General features: G+C 36.7%; 1 protein-coding gene across 3 annotated transcripts in view; it reads left to right on the forward strand.

Moving 5' to 3' along the window:
* BTAF1 (B-TFIID TATA-box binding protein associated factor 1) overlaps positions 1-17,792 on the forward strand; it is a 109,410-nt gene that overhangs the window by 33,167 nt on the left and 58,451 nt on the right. Inside the window, exons 8-14 of one of the 3 annotated variants that reach the window (XM_019035330.4) lie at positions 351-419; positions 2,188-2,277; positions 2,895-2,990; positions 3,088-3,264; positions 5,950-6,090; positions 7,493-7,617; positions 10,050-10,170. In XM_019035330.4, coding sequence (XP_018890875.1) covers positions 351-419; positions 2,188-2,277; positions 2,895-2,990; positions 3,088-3,264; positions 5,950-6,090; positions 7,493-7,617; positions 10,050-10,170 — 819 coding nt within the window. Of the gene's footprint in view, positions 1-350; positions 420-2,187; positions 2,406-2,894; positions 2,991-3,087; positions 3,265-5,949; positions 6,091-7,492; positions 7,618-10,049; positions 10,171-17,792 lie in introns of those variants that run through there. The other 2 variants (XM_019035331.4, XM_019035332.4) reach the window with 2 other exon arrangements.

Raw genomic sequence — 17,792 nt, forward strand, 5'->3', positions numbered from 1 at the left:
ACTTGGGAGGCTGAGGCAGGAGAATCGCTTGAACCCGGGAGGCAGAGGTTGCAGTGACTTGAGACTGCACCATTGCACTCTAGCCTGGCCTACAGGGCGAGTCTCTGTCTCAAAAAAAAAAAAAAAATGCTTATAAATCTTTTTCAAACTAATATATCATTGAAAGTATTGAATAATCTGTCTATTGAGAGAAATTTTATTAGTAAAGATATATCTTAATTAGTTAAAATTAAATTTTTAAAAGCCTGATTGCTACTACTAGACCTACAAATAAAATTTATTAAGTTACTTAAATTGTTAGCATAAAATAGACCTTTTGAACTAGTAGTAATTCTGCTTTTCTTATTCAGACAAATGAATGGCCTTTGGAAAGCTTTTGTGAAGAACTTTGCAATGACCTTTTTAATCCCTCCTGGGAGGTAAGATTTCTTCATTACAGTTTTTCTCAGCTCTATTTTCTGTGCTAATGAAGGGAACAATGTCAAGAGCAATATACTTTGTCAGAGTCCCTGTTCTTCTCTGTTCGTCTCAGGACTCAGGGCACGTCATATCATTGACCTAAATAGAAAACTATAAATTGATTTTCACCTTTCATATTCTTCAATCATATTCTTTAGTGAATTGTTTATTTCTTTTCGTTCTTTCAATTATAATCCAAAGGCTTGCATATCTCTCCCAGGCAGTAAAAAAAATACTTCCTTTCCTTTGGAAGTGGACAATTTTCATTGATCAAGAGCAGTAGTTTCCAAGCCAGCTTTTTAGCCTCAGAAATCTTTAGAGAACATCTTGAATAGTTCCCAATGTGTAGAAGAGAAGAGTGAAGTTCCTCTGCTTGAAGTTGAGGATTGGTAGTTTCAAACCATTGTTTCTCCCTTCTGTTGGCCTCTGTGTAATTTAAAAAACATTTATTTAGAATACCTTTTAGTTGCCTTTCCTTGGTGTAATTCTATTTAAAGTTACTCAAGTCATAACTCATGGGGTCTTAAGAAGTGGGTACAGTGTCAATAGCTTGTTCTTTTCCTTTCCAGATGACACTGCAGAAAGTAGCCTCACCTTCTCAAAGAAAGGTGATTTATCCCCAGGGGTATAGTGATGCATTAATCATAAGACATTTTATTTGTATTGTCTTCTTTTGGCACTCACTTATCATTGGTAGCTTTGGAGCTTAGGTTTGTCGCTTTTTGGTTTTTTTGAGATGGAGTCTCACTCTGTCTCCCAGGCTGAAGTGCAGTGGCACGATCTTGACTCTGCAGCCTCCGCCACCCAGGTTCAGGCGATTCTCCTGGCTTAGCCTCCTGAGTAGCTGGGACTACAGGTGTGTGCCACCACACCCGGCTACTTTTTAAAATATTTTTATTAGAGATGGGGCTTCATCATTTTGGCCAGGCTGGTCTTGCTTGAACTCCTGAGCTCAAGTGATCTGCCCACCTGGGCCTTCCAAAGTGCTGGGATTACAAGTGTGAGCCACCGCGCCCAGCCTGGAGCTCAGTTTTGATGCACATATTTTGAAAATACATGTGTTGGGATTATAAAGAACACCTTGGGCTGGGCATGGTGGCTCATGCCTGTAATCCTAGCACTTTGGGGGGCTGAGGCGGACAGGTCGCTTCAGGTCTGGAGTTTGAGACCAGCCTGGCCAACATGGAGAAACCCTGTCTCTACTAAAAATAGAAAAACTAGCCGGGCGTGGTGGCGGGCGCCTGAAATCCCAGCTACTTGGGGGGCTTGAGGCAGGAGAATTGCTTGAATCCGGGAGGCGGAGGTTGCGGTGAGCCAAGATTGCACCACTGCCCTCAAGCCTGGGCAACAGAGTGAGACTCCATCTCAAAAAACAAACAAACAAACAAAAACACTATACGATACTTTCTTTCCTCTCTCTTGCTGTGGATAGTGCTGAATGAAGGTAGAGGATAAGGGAGTGAAAGCAATGTGGATTTATATCTCAAAAGGATTTTAGAATAGCTGTTTTCTTGCTTGATTTTTAAAAAATTCCATATAACCAAAAGCAGTCTGAAATGTATATGTGTAATTCTTCTTAGATAGTTGAAGAAAAATACATTCTTGTAAAGTTCCACTTAGTTTATTCTAATTTCTTAAAAATCCAGTATCCCTATTTCGTATAGAAGAAAAATCAAACTTTGTTTCTTAAACATTTAACATCTGACATTGCTTCTTCGTTCTTTTTAGGTTCGACATGGTGCAGGCACTGGACTTAGGGAAATTCTTAAAGCTCATGGGAAAAGTGGTGGTAAAATGGGTGACAGCACTTTAGAAGAGGTAAGTGTATTAATGCAACAATTATCACCAAGTATTAATAGTTGGCATCTTTTTCCAATGTAGGGAAGTAACGAGTATGTGCCGTGAAGTAGGAATGAGAGGTAAATAAGAGGAAGAGATATGAAAAGGTAAATATCATACAATGGATTGAAAAGTAGAGTAAGATGAATAAGAGGCTAGTTGAGAGGTCAGTGAGCAACATAATTGGTATTGCCTGGAGACACTGGTAATAGTATAAATAATAGATATGTGACCGGTGTGCTTGATATGAGAACAACCTTAAGTAATTAGTTTCTTAATTTCTCTTGGAGTGCGAGTAACATAATACAATCCATGAATTTTAAGAATTGTGATATAGTATATCTGAATTGAATTAATGATCAAAGGGAATATGAGATATGTTTAATATTAAAGACATTAATTGGGACTATTCTACTTTTTGGTTATTGTTCCTACAGCTAAAATCTGTCCCCATATTTTATTTTTGATTTTGGACCTAAGGTGTCCCCCAAGTCCCCAGTACAAAGTGTGATCTTTGTTTTTAAAAAAATGATGTTAAAAAAATATATGTGTGTGTGTGTGTGTGTATATATATATATTATATTATATTTTAACAGATGATTCAGCAGCATCAAGAGTGGTTGGAAGACTTGGTTATTAGACTCCTTTGTGTTTTTGCATTAGACAGATTTGGAGACTTTGTTTCTGATGAAGTAAGTATCATTTAAGGGAGGCTTTGCCCAATCAAATTTCAAATTCTACAAAATATGTTTTTTGCAAATATGAGTTTTCTTCCTTTTTCGTCTGTAGGTTGTGGCACCAGTTCGTGAAACTTGTGCTCAAACATTAGGTGTGGTTTTAAAACACATGAACGAAACAGGAGTTCATAAGACTGTGGATGTGCTGCTAAAATTACTTACACAAGAACAATGGGAAGTTAGACATGGTGGTCTGCTGGGAATAAAATATGCTTTGGCAGTCCGTCAGGTAAATATTTCAAGTTTTGAAGCTTATGTGGGAGAGTTTTTTCCCCTTATAGTTTATTTTCACTAATTAGACGAAATGGCCTTAGATTCTTACTGTTACAGAGAAGCCAGTCTTCCAAGATTTGCCGTCTTGAGACAGTGTCATAGAGATAGGTGGCGCTCATAAGAATTTAAGTATAAATCAAAAGATGGTTAGTTACATTGTTTGCTCTTTAAGTTCAAAGATTATTTTTCCTTTTTAATCCATTGCTACAGTTAATTCAGTGCTCTTCATGATTTGGTTTTACTGTTTTTTTTTTTTTTTTTGAGACGGAGTTTCGCTCTGTCGCCCAGGCTGGAGTGCAGTGGTGCGATCTCGACTCACTGCAAGCTCTGCCTCCCGGGTTCACGCCATTCTCCTGCCTCAGCCTCCCGCGTAGCTGGGACTACAGGCGCGCGCCACCGTGCCCAGCTAATTTTTTGTATTTTTAGTAGAGACGGGGTTTCACCGTGTTAGCCAGGATGGTCTCGATCTCCTGACCTCGTGATCCACCCGTCTCGGCCTCCCAAAGTGCTGGGATTACAGGCGTGAGCCACCGCGCCCGGCCGGTTTTACTGTTTTAACTCATTTAAATATTGAATACATGCTCTGAGGGCTATACAACATGGTGCCAAGTTATGCAGTATACATACAAGAGTAGACATCAAAGTGTAAAGCAGACAATCTGTATGGTCATGTACTTTTACATAAACTGTCAGTTTTTTTTTTTTTTAAGCCTTTATGACAAAGCTTAGAAGAAGAAAATACATGTAGTCTTATTATTTTCATATAGGGAAATAAGTTCTGAAAAATTAGATGCCTTGCTGATGGTCACAAAACTAGTTAAGGTTAGTACTAGAACTAGAAACTAAATGGCATGTCTTATAGAACAGTGTTTAGTGTAATGTTATACATCATCTAGGATGAAAATACCTGCATATGCACATAGTCCCCTACTCAGGAACATTTATGTTCCCTTAGTGGGTTATTAAAAACTCTGATATATTCTGGCTAGGAATTCGGTTCTTAGATTGGCCCACAAAAGCCTAATTCATATATAAATATATCTAAAGTCCTTTACTAAACTAATAAGTGCTATGTAATCTATATATACACATAATATTTTTGTGGAAAAATTGATTCTGATTTCCAATATGAGATGCCAGTAAAACATCTCTTTTCTCCTCCCTGCTTCTCCACCATAGATCTAGTGACAGAATTAGGGACTTCTACAGATAGTTGTCTTGACTCTGAACATAATGGGTCAGCAAAGAGTGAGTGTTGATGAAGAAGAGACGTGGAAGTAAAGGAGAGATTATGAATGAGGAGCTAGAGGAGACCAGGACCTTTTCTTACCAGTTTAATTTCCCGTAATACTTTCCAGTTGGGATCAGCATTGTCAGGGTGTTAGGCATTGGCCTATATAGGCATTTCACTATCCATTATGGCTACTTAATGCTTTGTGCCAGCTTTTCTTCTCTTCCCATGCTCACTGTATAACAGATTGGAACCTCCCTTTCTGTCTCAAAAGGCAAGCTCAAAGGCCTTTTGAAGTTTTCTAAGATTGTCTTTTTTTTTTCCTTTCTTTAACTGCCAATAACAAAGCATTCGTGATTCTGCTGAGAGACCTGAACTCTCTGTCCAACTCTTTTCTCCCTCTGCTCCCTTCCTTGCTTTTCCTGCCCCTTTTAGTTCTCTTCTCCCCTTGGCAGCCACCCTCTTACCCCCATAAACAAAACCTTTTTTTCTGTGTTCTGCACTCTAGCCTCTGTAGATAACAGTAGACTTATATGGAAATGGAAAGCACCTTATTGGTTTTTGAAATGTTATCCCTATTTCGTAGTGAGACCAGTTCTCAGTGAGATTCCTAGTATATGATCACAGGAGTAATGTCTGGGGCCTGGTCTGTTGGGGGAAATGAAAAGACATTAAATTGGAATAATGAGAAGTGTGAAGGTATGGCTTTTCTTTCACTCTTCTCTCATTTTCGTTTTGGTTGTCGGTGGCATTGAATGAGATATGGAGGCTAGGATTCTGGCAGAGGGGTTTGTGTGTGTGTGTATTCACACAGAGAATTCATAGTCTTACGTATAAAACATGTTTTGATGTTTTATGTCTCATTGAATAAAGTACTTGATGCCCTTGTCTTTTTCAAATGGGATTACTTAGCCTTCTATTGATGTTACATTTTTGTTTATGTGATTGTTTTTTAGTAGGTACAGTCATAATGATATTTCAGTCAATGATGGGCCACATGTATGATGGTGGTCCCATAAGATTATAATACTGTACTTTAATTGTACCTTTTCTGTATTTAAATATACCAATATTTATCATTTTGTTAGTAGCTGCCTATGGTATTCAGTTCAGTAACATGCTGTGCAGGTTTGTAGCCTAGAAGCAATAGGCTGTGTCACACACATAGTTAGGTGTGGTATAGGCTATACTGTTTAGGTTTGTGTTAAGTACATGTGTTAAGTACACTCTATAATGTTCACAGAATGACAGAATTGCCTGATGTATTTCTCAGAATGTATCCATTGTTAAGCAGTGCATGACTATAAATATTGGAAGTTAGCTGTCATGTGGCAAATTTAAATTTTAAAATGTTTAGGCACAGTAACTGTAGAATAGAAAATTAATTTATTTTCATGTACTGTTTTACAGGATGTAATTAATACTTTATTGCCTAAAGTTTTAACTAGAATAATTGAAGGACTCCAGGATCTTGATGATGATGTCAGAGCTGTTGCTGCAGCATCATTAGTGCCTGTAGTAGAAAGCCTTGTCTATCTTCAGACACAAAAGGTAAATTAAATATTTTTACAGTTTCTTACTATAGAGCTTGTTTTCATTTGGGATATGGAGTATTAGAAAATACATTGTGTACATTTTTCTCCTTCATCTTCAATTTTTTTTTTTTAACAACAGCCCTCTGATGCATGCAATCTTGATTATATATTGTACTTTGGAAGAGTGAATTGGATCCATTTGTCTACTTTCCCTTCATGTACATAATATATAGGGAACTTCCTTGAGAAGAATGCAGCCATTTCTTCATTATTTTACTCCTGGTTTTTAGATATATTGGATTTTTGTTTGTTTTGATTTTAGTTTTTGGATTTTTTTTAAAAATCTAGTCTCCCCTCCCCTCCCTGTCTCTCCTCTCCTCCTCTCATTATTAATTATTAGTATTAATTATTAACTAGTAAGTGCTGTGTAATCTATATATACACATAACATTTTCTTTCTTTTCTTGGGTCTCACTCTGTCACCCAGGCCAGAGTGCAGTGGATGACATGTAGCCCCACTCTCCTGGGCTCAAGCAGTCCTTCCTGCCTCAGCCTCCCAAGTAGCCGGGACTACAGACACATGCCACTGTGCCTTGGCTGATTTTTTAAAAGGCATGGTGGCGGGCGCCTGTAGTCCCAGCTACTCAGGAGGCTGAGGTAGGTGAATGGCGTGAACCCGGGAGGCAGAGCTTGCAGTGAGCCGAGATCGTGCCACTGCACTCCAGCCTGGACGACAGAGTGAGACTCCGTCTCAAAAAAAAAAAAAAGAAAAAAATTATTTTTTGTAGTGATGGGGAGGAGTCCCCCTATGTTGCCCAGGCTGGTCTCAAACTCCTAAGCTCAAGAGATCTTCCCAGTCTTGGCCTTCCAGAGTGCTGGGGTTACAGGTGTGACCCATCACACCCACCCCTCTAGTCTCATTTTTTGAAATGACTTTTTTAAAGATCTGGCTGACTTTCCACCTTATTATCAAAATCAGAACACAAAGTTAGAAGTACAGTAAGCAGTATTTTAAGAGCTTAAAAACTAATTTTTTTTAAATGATGATTAGTACCATTTTAAATGCAGTAAAATTACATAGAAGAACATGTCTTGTGTCTCGATGCTCTGTTGTTTTCACAGTTAAGTTTTTTACATAAAATAGTTGTGGCTCTTTTATTTTCTGAATTCTACCCATTATGAGTCTGGTCAGGCAGGGAAGTATCAAAGTAGAGTTGAATGGCATTAAAAAGAAGGAATAGAGAATTGTTAAAGGCAAATAGTGTGACCTCCTTAACTTTACTCAAAATTGACACCGTCCAAGGTCATTGGAATTGCATGTGTTGTTGAATCAGTAGTGACCCCTGGGATACAATTTGGCAGGGTTTGTGAGTATTTTGTGCAAAATTGATAACTTTTCTTGAAAACTGATCTTATAGGTACCCTTCATTATAAATACATTGTGGGATGCTCTTCTGGAATTAGATGATCTAACAGCTTCAACAAATAGTATTATGACTCTCCTTTCATCCTTGTTAACTTATCCTCAGGTCCAACAATGCAGGTAATTATTTCTAATTAGTGGAATAAAGTAAAAAGTCTTTACACACCTTTCGAGATAATTCAGCCTAAACATACAATATTTTAGCACCTTTAAGAATAATATTATTTAAGCTGGAGATGCCAAAGACTACCATTTTCAGAAGGCCTTGTCTTTTTTACTCTAGCCATTTGGGCAGCAGCTTACAAAGATCATTTTTTTTTACCGTTGAGATATTTCAGTTATATAATTCATCATCTTGTTCGTCTTATAATTGTTTACTTAGAAATATAATCATTGAATAGTATTTCCAGTTCTAGCCCTAGAAGGTAGAATTTTAGCTTTATTTAGTAACATTTAGTTAACCGAGTTATCATCGAACATCAGCTTTATATTTTCTAAAACTTGCCCCTCTGTGAACTTTTTTTTTGTAATGTTCCATGTCTTCAACTCTTGTTCTTGATTTCAGTAATTACTTATCATGAAGGAAATACATAATAATGTAATATAATGTCCAAAGGCAGAGATCAAGTGAAGCCAAAAACGTACATCAAAAATTTAGTGTCACCAATTTTCCTGTCCTGATACATGAATCTCAGCTCAGCGAATTAACATATTCCCTACCTTTTAGACTGGCCCTTGAATATTGTTAGAGATAAGTGTCCTTAGAGATAGAGAATAGTGTCCTTAGAGACAGAGAAGAAAAATTATTATGCAACTTTAAAAAATTCACAGATGAGAAAATTACTCTTCTTGTCCTAGTGAGGGCATTCAGTGAATGTTCATATAAATGCTTATATGTGGTTTCTGGCTCTATGAGTATTTCCCATGAAACCCAGAGATGTATAAAAAAAGTAGAAAATATTTCAAATAATACTGACCTACTGGAAGTACTTTAATGCTAAGTTTAGATTAGTTGGATAGCCCATAAGTAGGAATAGCAAAATAAGTGCCTATAAAAGCAAAAGAAGAGAAAAATTGAAGTGGTAGTACATTTATGGGGTTTCCTAATTTTCGATGTTTCTGTTACTAATGAAAGCTGTACAAACTAAATGAGTTAATCTGTGTGAAAGCCCTCTTTAAGCTGCAAGATGAAGGGGTTTTTCATTACTGTAAATCAAGGATTGGTAATCTTTTTCTGCAAAGGCCCAAATAGTGAGTATTTTTGTTTTGTGAGCCAGTCTGTCTGTCAAAACTACTAAGCTGTCACTGTAGTTTGAAAACAGCTGTACATGGGTAATACATAAGAGAATGAACGTGCCTGTGTACACATAAAACTTCTACTTAAAAAAAAATGGGTGGAATGGATTTGGCCTATGGTCCTTAGTGGATGGTCTCAGAAAAACTGGATAATATAAAAAAGAATATAGTGAAAATTCTATTAATTCAATGTGAAATAATGTAGTTTTCCATCTTTTTTGTTTCAAATTTGCTTCATATATTGTGATACTTGGCAGATACTTTCTTCCAGTTTATGTAAGAAGAAATGTAGCATGTTATTTGGAGCATGAACAGTTAGACATTTAACAAGACTTTGTTATAATGCTTTTATGTATTTTGTGTCTTTTTTATGTCTGTGTGTACCTGTGTTTAAGTTAGAATTTTATAAATAAATTTGCTAAATATGAAAATAAATACAAGAAGGTAGTGTTCATACAAACCTGCAAGTAATGAAAATAGTGTTAAAAGATAGACCTCCTGGGAGGAACCACAAAAGACCAAATACAGTGGCATATTATTTTTTGCTCATGTCTTTTTCTATGGAGCCATATGTTTCAAATGCTGCTTATGAATTATTTCCTAGTTCCAGGTAACTTTTACAAATGACTTATGAATGTGACAGGAATCCTGTGGCCCAAGTTAGTCTAGACTTGGCTTTGTTTGCTTCCCCATTTAAAACTTAATCTATGAGAAGGAAGAAATTTGAGTTTTCCTAACTTAGTAATGCTACACCAGGATAATAAATGTCAAAAGTTGCTACCATACCACCACTTGCTCATTTGATACATGACAGAGATGGCCCCAAAGGGAGATGGAAATTATGTGTATCTACCCGTTGGGGTTAGCCATGGGGAAGAAGTAAGGATTAGCAATCCTGATCATGTAGGCTGACTACCAGCTAGGATACATGTCCCATTTTCCTAAGAACAATTATATTGGAAAGTCCTAACTTGATAAAGGTGACTCAGCATTAGTGCCATAGCAGAACCTGATGTTAGTATTTCTACCCTTCTTTTTGACTGCATTTGCTCTGGCTCTTCTGTTGCTACGATAACAGTTGTGAATGACATTGTTACATGAATGTTCATATGAAAACTGTATTATCTTTTAAGAATTTATTCATCAAAAAAGTCACATGATGTCAGCATCACTAGATCCCATGAGAATATTTAGATAATGTATCTACAGAGTTACAACTTAGAATAAGTAAGATTAATTTGTGTCTTCTTTATTAGTATTCAGCAGTCACTGACAGTTTTAGTTCCACGTGTCTGGCCTTTTTTGCATCACACTATATCATCAGTTCGAAGAGCAGCATTGGAAACTCTGTTTACGTTATTATCAACACAGGACCAGGTAAGAACTGATAACTATAGCAGTCTTGAAACTTATATAAATTAATTTTATAAAATAAACCTGGTCTTTAGCTTACCCTTGCTGTGTATCCAAAGATCAGGACAATGTTGGGCCTAGTGGTGTGGTGACCATGTAGATGAATATAATCACTGTAAGAGCAGAAATATTTTAATATTTTGTTCTAGGTTGTATTCTCAGCACTTGAAATCATGCTTAACACATAGGAAGTCCTCAGTAAATGTTTGTTGAATGAATGATTGATTGAATAGTCTCTTCCTGTCAGAGACCTGTTACATAGTCTTTGCATGCTCTTTGTCTGTATGGCTGACAGTTGGGTGGCTGGCAGAACCCATGGCCCAGGTGAGAAGGCTACATTTGAAGGTCTAGAGTACAACTCTTAAAGACTTAACCAAGGAATTCCCAGGCTCTTGCCTTTATTTAAAGATTTTTCAATCTTAAGAGCATGCTGTTTTCAAGGATAGTATACTTCAGGAGTCACGTTGAAATGTCTACAGAGATCATTCAGATAATATCAGTGTGTAAATGGAGCCTGTGGTGAGCTTAGGAGTCCTTGCCCTGTTTATAAAAGGCTTCACATTCCCATTTTTAAAATAACCTTATAGGTCAAACAAAATACCTAGATTTAGGGGACTATCAATAAGAAATTTAGTTTTCTAGCGTGCAGTTAATAGGTACTACAGTTTGGGCCAATCATTTTTTAAAAATAGTGACTAAGTAGTGAATAAGTGCCTCTTTTGTGTTCACTAACTGGATTCTCATGTGAATTAGGAACATTTTGTGTAGACTTGCTTTAATGTGCAGCATGATACTCTGTTGAACTTCTGTAAATAAACATCTGTAAATTTTGTTTGGCATTATCGTTTTGATTTTGTCTAATCCAAATCTCTGAGAACAACTGTCAGGTCTGTTTTACAGTTCTCAGTTGATCAAGCATGGGCTGATGTGACAGCTGGCATGGGTTGTTCTTAATTTTCATTTAATTTTTGCTTTATTTTTATGATTTTTGCCTAAATGTTTGTGAATTCTTAAATTCATTTTATGTAGACCCTTTGAAGTTACCAAATTTTTTCTCTTCATATCGTTCTTTTTGTATATATGGACTTTATTTTTAATAGCAGTTTTAGATTTACAGAAAAAATGAAGGAAAAGTACAGAAAGTTCCTGAATACCCTTTTATCCCTCCTACTACCCACACATAGTTCCCCTTATTGTTAACATCTTGCATTAGTGTGGTACATTTATTAAAACTGATGAGCCAATATTGATACATTAAAGTCCACACTTTACAGTAGGGTTCGTTCACTCTTCTGTACATTTTTTACATATTGTACATTTACAAATGTACAATAATGATATGTACCCACCATTACAGTATCATACAGAGTAGTTTAACTATTCCCAAAATCCCCTGTGTTCCACCTATTCATCCTTCCTTCCGTGTCCCTCAACCCTTAGCAGCCACTGATCTTTCTTACTGTCTCCTTAATTTTGTCTTTTCCAAAATATCACATAGTGGAGTCATATAGTATGCTGCCTTTTCAAATTGGCTTCTTTCACTTAGCAATATGAAATTAAGGTTTCTCCATGTCTTTTCATGTCATGGTAGCCCATTTCTTTTTATCACGGAATGATACTCCATTGTCTGTACCAGTTTATTCATTTGCCTTCTAAGGACATCTTAATTGCTTCCAGTTTTGGGCAATTATGAATAAAATTGTTACAAACATTCACGTGCAGGTTCTTATGTGGGCGTTAAGTTTTCAACTCACTTGAGTAAATACCAAGGAGCGTATCTGCTGAATTGTGTGGTAAGGGTATGTTGACTTTTGTGAGAAACTGCCAACTGTCTTCCAAGTGGCTGTACCATTTTGTGTTTCTACCAGCAATGAGTGAGGGTTCCTATTGCTTTACATTCTGGCCAGCATTTTTTGTCAGTGTTTTGGGTTTTAGCCATTCTTATAAGTGTGTAGTAGTATTTCATTGTTGTTTTAATTTGCAGTTTCCTAGTGATACATGATGTTAAGCATCTTTTCTTACGTTTATTCGCCATCTATCTCTCATCTTCGGTGAGGTGTCTGTTCAGCTTTTGCCTATTTTTATTTATTTATTTTATTTTTGAGACAAGGTCTCACACTGTTGCATGGGTGTGATCATAGCTTACTGCAACCCTGAACTCGTGGGCTCAAGTGATCTTCCCATTTCAGCCTCCTGAGTAGCTGAGACTACAAGCACGCACCGCCATGTCTGGCTAATTAAAAAAAAAAAAATTTTTTTTTTTTTTTTTGTTAGAGATGAGGTCTTGCTAGGTTACCCAAGCTAGTCTTTTGCCTATTTTAATATTGGGTTGTTTTCTTATTGTTGAATTTTAAGAGTTCTTTGTATATTTTAGATACAGTTTCATATTGTTTTTTAAATCCCTTTTATTCCTTATTAGGTGATCAAGCCACCTGCAGGCTATTTTTAACTTGTGACTTTATTATTAGTAATACCAACTTTACATTACTAGAAAATAAGGTATTCTGTATAAATGAAATTTTCAAATAACTGAAATATACTTTTTTTGCCACAAAAAAAAAGTTAGCTATCAAAATGGCTGCCACAGTAGATCATCATTTTAAAGTATATTAAACATAAGCTAACTTTTTTTTGGTGAATCAGTCACCAGTATTATTTGTTGGTTATTAGTTTTTATACTGTTTATTATAGCATACTGTGGGAATATTGAGATACATGAGTCACTGTTTGCAGTAATCGAACTGTTCTTTTTCGGTTTGCTTTTGCCTAATTTTTATCTCCCCTCTGCTGTCAATTGTGATTTCTCACTTTTGTTAGTCTTGTAATACCTCCTCCCTTGTTCTAAAATTTTTGCTATAAATAAGATCCCAAGATTGTTATAAATCCCCGTCGGGCCCAGCGTGGTGGCTCAGGCCTGTGATCCCAGCACTTTGGGAGGCTGAGGCGGGCGGATCACTTCAGGCCAGGAGTTCCAGACCAACGTGGGCAACATGGTGAAACCCTGTCTTTACTAAAAATACCAGAATTAGCTGGGCATGATGGTGTCTGCCTGTAATCGTAGCTACTCGGGAGGCTGAGGCACGAGAATTGCTTGAACCTGGGAGGCAGAGGCTGCAGTGAGCCGAGATTGCACCACTGCCAAGCCTGGATAGCAGAGCGAGACCCTGTCTCAGAAAAAAAAAAAAATTCGCCTTCCAATTTTTAGTCCCTCAATGATTATGGATATTGGCTTTTAAAATTTCCTGGTTGTGAAAACATCTCTGTGTTCTTTGATGTTGATTTTCTTGTCCAGGGATTTTTTTTTTTCCTTTTGAATTTGCCCTTGCTGGCTCATAAATGAAGGCTTTGGTACTAGCCTTCATTTCTTTATCATTTAATATGACTCTTTATCGTTTCCTATACCAGAATGCCATTGTCTTTGTATGTAATTTGTGGCATGTCAGCCACCTCTTAAGCATGGGCCCTCAATGTTTGTTAAGTAAATTAGTGTGAGATTCTGTGCTGGGTTTTCTAGGAAATAAAAAAAAGAAATCCTGTGTATTAGCCTTTTTTCACACTCCTGATAAAGACATACCTGAGACTGGGCAATTTACAAAAGAAAGAGGTTTAATTGGACTTAGTTCCACATGGTTGGGGAAGCCTCACAATCATGGTGGAAGGCAAGGAGGAGCAAGTCACGTCCATGTGGATGGCAGCAGGCAAAGACAGAGCTTGTGCAGGGAAACTCCTGTTTTTAAAATTGTCAGATCTTGTAAGAATTATTCGCTGTCATGAGAACAGCACAGGAAAGACCCACTCCGTGATTCACTTATCTCCCACTGGGTCCCTGTAACAACACATGGGAATTATGGGAGCTACAAGATGAGATTTGAATGGGGACACAGAGCCAAACCATATCATCCTACATGTTTCTTACCTTGGAAAAGTTTACAGTATGGTTGCTATAAGACTATTACATGGTAAGTTTAATAACCTCTACAAAGAGTTAAATAACAGAAGACCAGTATGTGAGAGATGTCAGACAGCAGCATTAAAAGATAAACTAAGCTGAAAGATCAGGAAGATTAGGTGATGTGCTTAAAAAAACTAGTATTCCCTCACTTCTTTTTGATTCATATTTAGTATCTTTGATATGTACTTTCACAGACATTTTACTGAATATGTCAATTTCAAATTAGACAAGCATACAGAATGTGTTTTGAACAAAAGTGCTTTTCTAGTCTCTTCCCTTTAGACTTTTAAAACATTCTGCTTCCATATTTTTCTTCCAGTTATTCTGACATGTTTGTGGTCCTTTTTTGTTGGAGTCTTAACGTTTATTGTGTTTCCTGTATCCTTTTGTGTTAATTATGCTTTTAGCTTCTTTTTCTATTATTTTTCATAACTTTTCAATGACATCATTCATGAAATTTCACTTGTGTTTAGCCTTTATCTTCAGCGTATCTCTTTACTGAAAGAGATGCTGTCTATGAAACTTAATATTGGTGCTTCCAGATTTTGTGCTTTGTCACTGCCCTGATCCTTTCTGTTTATTATCCTCACCACCAAAGACTATGGCTATGGCACTAATCGCTGATTCTTAGCAGGCTCTGATTTTGGTCCCCACATACATGCTTTACTATTTTTATTGGCTATTTCATTCTGTGTTTTCAAATAATGGTATAAAGCCTAACTTTTTTTTTTTTTTTTTTTTTGAGATGGAGTTTTGCTCTTGTTGCCCAGGCTGGAGTGCAATGGCATGATCTTGGCTCACTGCAACCGCTGCCTCCCGGGTTCAAGTGATTTCCTTCGTCAGCCTCCTGAGTAGCTGGGATTACAGGCATGTGTCACCACGCCTGGCTAATTTTTGTATTTTTAGTAGAGACAGGGTTTCGCCATGTTGGTCAGGCTAGTCTTGAACTCCTGACCTCAGGTGATCCACCCGCCTCGGCCTCCCAAAGTGCTGGGATTACAGGCATGAGCCACCGTGCCCAGCCCAAAGCCAAACCTTTCAAGGAAGCTTTTCTTAATACTACCACCTATTTCCTTTTTTTAAATTTTGGGATTTTTTTTTTTAATGGAGAAAAGAGCAGGGAATTGTATGAAACAGCATTCATTTATGTTTACACCATCCATAATTGACATTTCTTATAATTTTGTCTTGTTTCAAGTTTTTGTAATAAAAAATTAAAATTAAGTTATAATCCTATCTTCTAATTTACCTACTTCTGCCTTCTGTGTATTCATAAAAATTATCATCCTTTCTCCAGTATGCTCCTTAAAGTTTGGAATTTTCGTTTCTACATGGTCATAGTATTTCTAAAAGGAAAGAATTTAAGTTTCAGAAGGATTTGGGGGCCATAGCCTCAGTTGCTCACAAACTGGTTAGTAATTTGTAATCACCTACCACTATATTAGAATTAAATTCCTGTCTTTCTTGGTTTTCTAATACTTGGCTCTTGTCAGCATTTTCCCCTAATATTTCCTAATGTATACTCTGGAGTCAAGAACATTTTCTAAATCCACTCCTGTATCCTAAGTGTAATCATGTTCATTTGACCAAAGTATCTTTGGACATGGCTCCTTGCTCCCTGCTCCCCTACCCCCACTCCCTCCCACTCTCACTTTCCTAAATTTTAGCTCCCTTTCTTCCTCTCTGTACCTTTTCTTTCATGAGACAAATCAAATCTCTAGTGCGACAAAGCATTTCCAACTTCTGTAACTTGTTTTATCTAAATCATTGTTTAAAGTCGTCATTATGCAATGAAAACTCATTTGATTTTTATTGTTAATCTTGTGATCCCATTATTTGCTTTCTGAAAAGCTGTACGAATAAACCATCTCTGATGCTTTTATCTGTTATTGCATTCCTCTCTACAAATTGCCTGAAAGTTACTTATTGGTTAATTTATAGCTGTGTGCAAACTCTTTGTGGTGCAGTTCCATGATTCCTTTCCTGCAACTTTGAAAGCCAAAGCTTTTTGTGAATTGGGTCAATTTATAAAACTACTAATTTGGTGGCAAAACCTGACCATTCTGAAGAGAAACTGTTTAGTCTTTATCCCACTTAATGTGCCTATTCACACATTTTGCTGCAGAAATATTAATATATTTTATTCAGGTGCTACTGGTATTGTATTGGAGATATTATATAATATACACTGTATACAATTCATTATTCTAAAATTTGAAAAATTTCTGAGTTTCAAAACACATCTGGCTCCTGGGAATTTGGATGAAAGATCATTGACCTATTGTGATAATAAAAATCCACTCTCACTTTTAATTTGTGTTCCTTTTTCTGAGCTGCTTCCTTGCCTTTGATTTCTTAGTGTTGTTAAGTATTCCTAATTAGTCAGCAATCCTTTATGGAAGCAATCATAATGTAAAGAGCCGTTAAATAGAGCTTTTTATCACTGTTGTTACCCCTTCAATGGTATAATGAAAAGATCCCTTAAATAGACAGGATCTGAGTTCTAACTTTGGCTCTATCATTTGCTAATTTATGACCTTGGTCAGATTTGTCTAACCCTCTCTGGTGATTATCTCTAGCCTCTCTCAGAGTTACATGGATCAAGTGAGATAATGTATATGAAAGTGCTTTGAAAATGTTAATGCTATACAAGTATGAATAATAGTACAGATACTAAAACAATAATTAGTAGTTCCATTCTGAGCATTCTTTCCTTATTCTGGGGTATAGCAATGATATTTAATTGTGATAATAATAATCTAAGCTGTTGAGGGCTTACTTTATGCTAGGAACTGTGCTAAGCAGTTTACATGAGGTGGCTACTGCCATTCTTGTTTTGCAGATGAGAGAACTGATAATCAAAAATTAAGAAACTTTCCCAAGCTCATATAAGCAGCTCACTTCAGTTTCAGATCTTATTCTGGCTTTCAGCTTTTAACTAAATTTTATACGGGAACAAAATAATTATGTGTCTAATTGCTTTCCCACTTCTGCATATGGAGTCATTTTAACTACAAAGTGAGAAAAGGAAACTCACCTGAATTACTAGTAGCTGTGTCCTGGTTTCAGTTTCTAACTTCTCAAGCTATACCTCAATAATTCTAAAGTAATTTTTCAAAGTCAGACTTGGCTATAGCTCAGTGTGTCACCGCGTTGTAAAGATTGATGCTTCTGTTTCCTTGAAATTATCCTGGTTATCTTTAGTAATTTTTTGGTTTTGTTTTGCTTAGTAAAATCAGTAGATTTTATAAGGGAGATGTCCTTATTTTTAAAAGGTATCCATTATAAGTATGTGTGCTGGCATGCACATCTCTAAAATGTCCTTAAATAAAACTACGGTTAATACAGTTGTCTCTGAAACATTATTTCCTTTATACTTCCCTGTGGCATACCATGGCATTTGTGAAAATATATTGTTTAATCAGTGTGCCTTCTTCTGTGATGTTAACATGTGAAAGAATTGGCAAGCTTGGCATCTTGAGGAGCATGAAGTAGGTACTCTTAAGAAAAACCATGGCCAGGCACAGTGGCTCACTCCTGTAATCCCAGCACTTTGGGAGGCCAGTGCAGGCAAATCACTTGAGGTCAGGAGTTTGAGACCAGTCTGGCCAACACGGTGAAACCCTGTCTTTAC

Source organism: Gorilla gorilla, chromosome 8 (assembly GCF_029281585.2).
Source record: "Gorilla gorilla gorilla isolate KB3781 chromosome 8, NHGRI_mGorGor1-v2.1_pri, whole genome shotgun sequence".
Classification (NCBI taxonomy): Eukaryota; Metazoa; Chordata; class Mammalia; order Primates; family Hominidae; genus Gorilla; species Gorilla gorilla.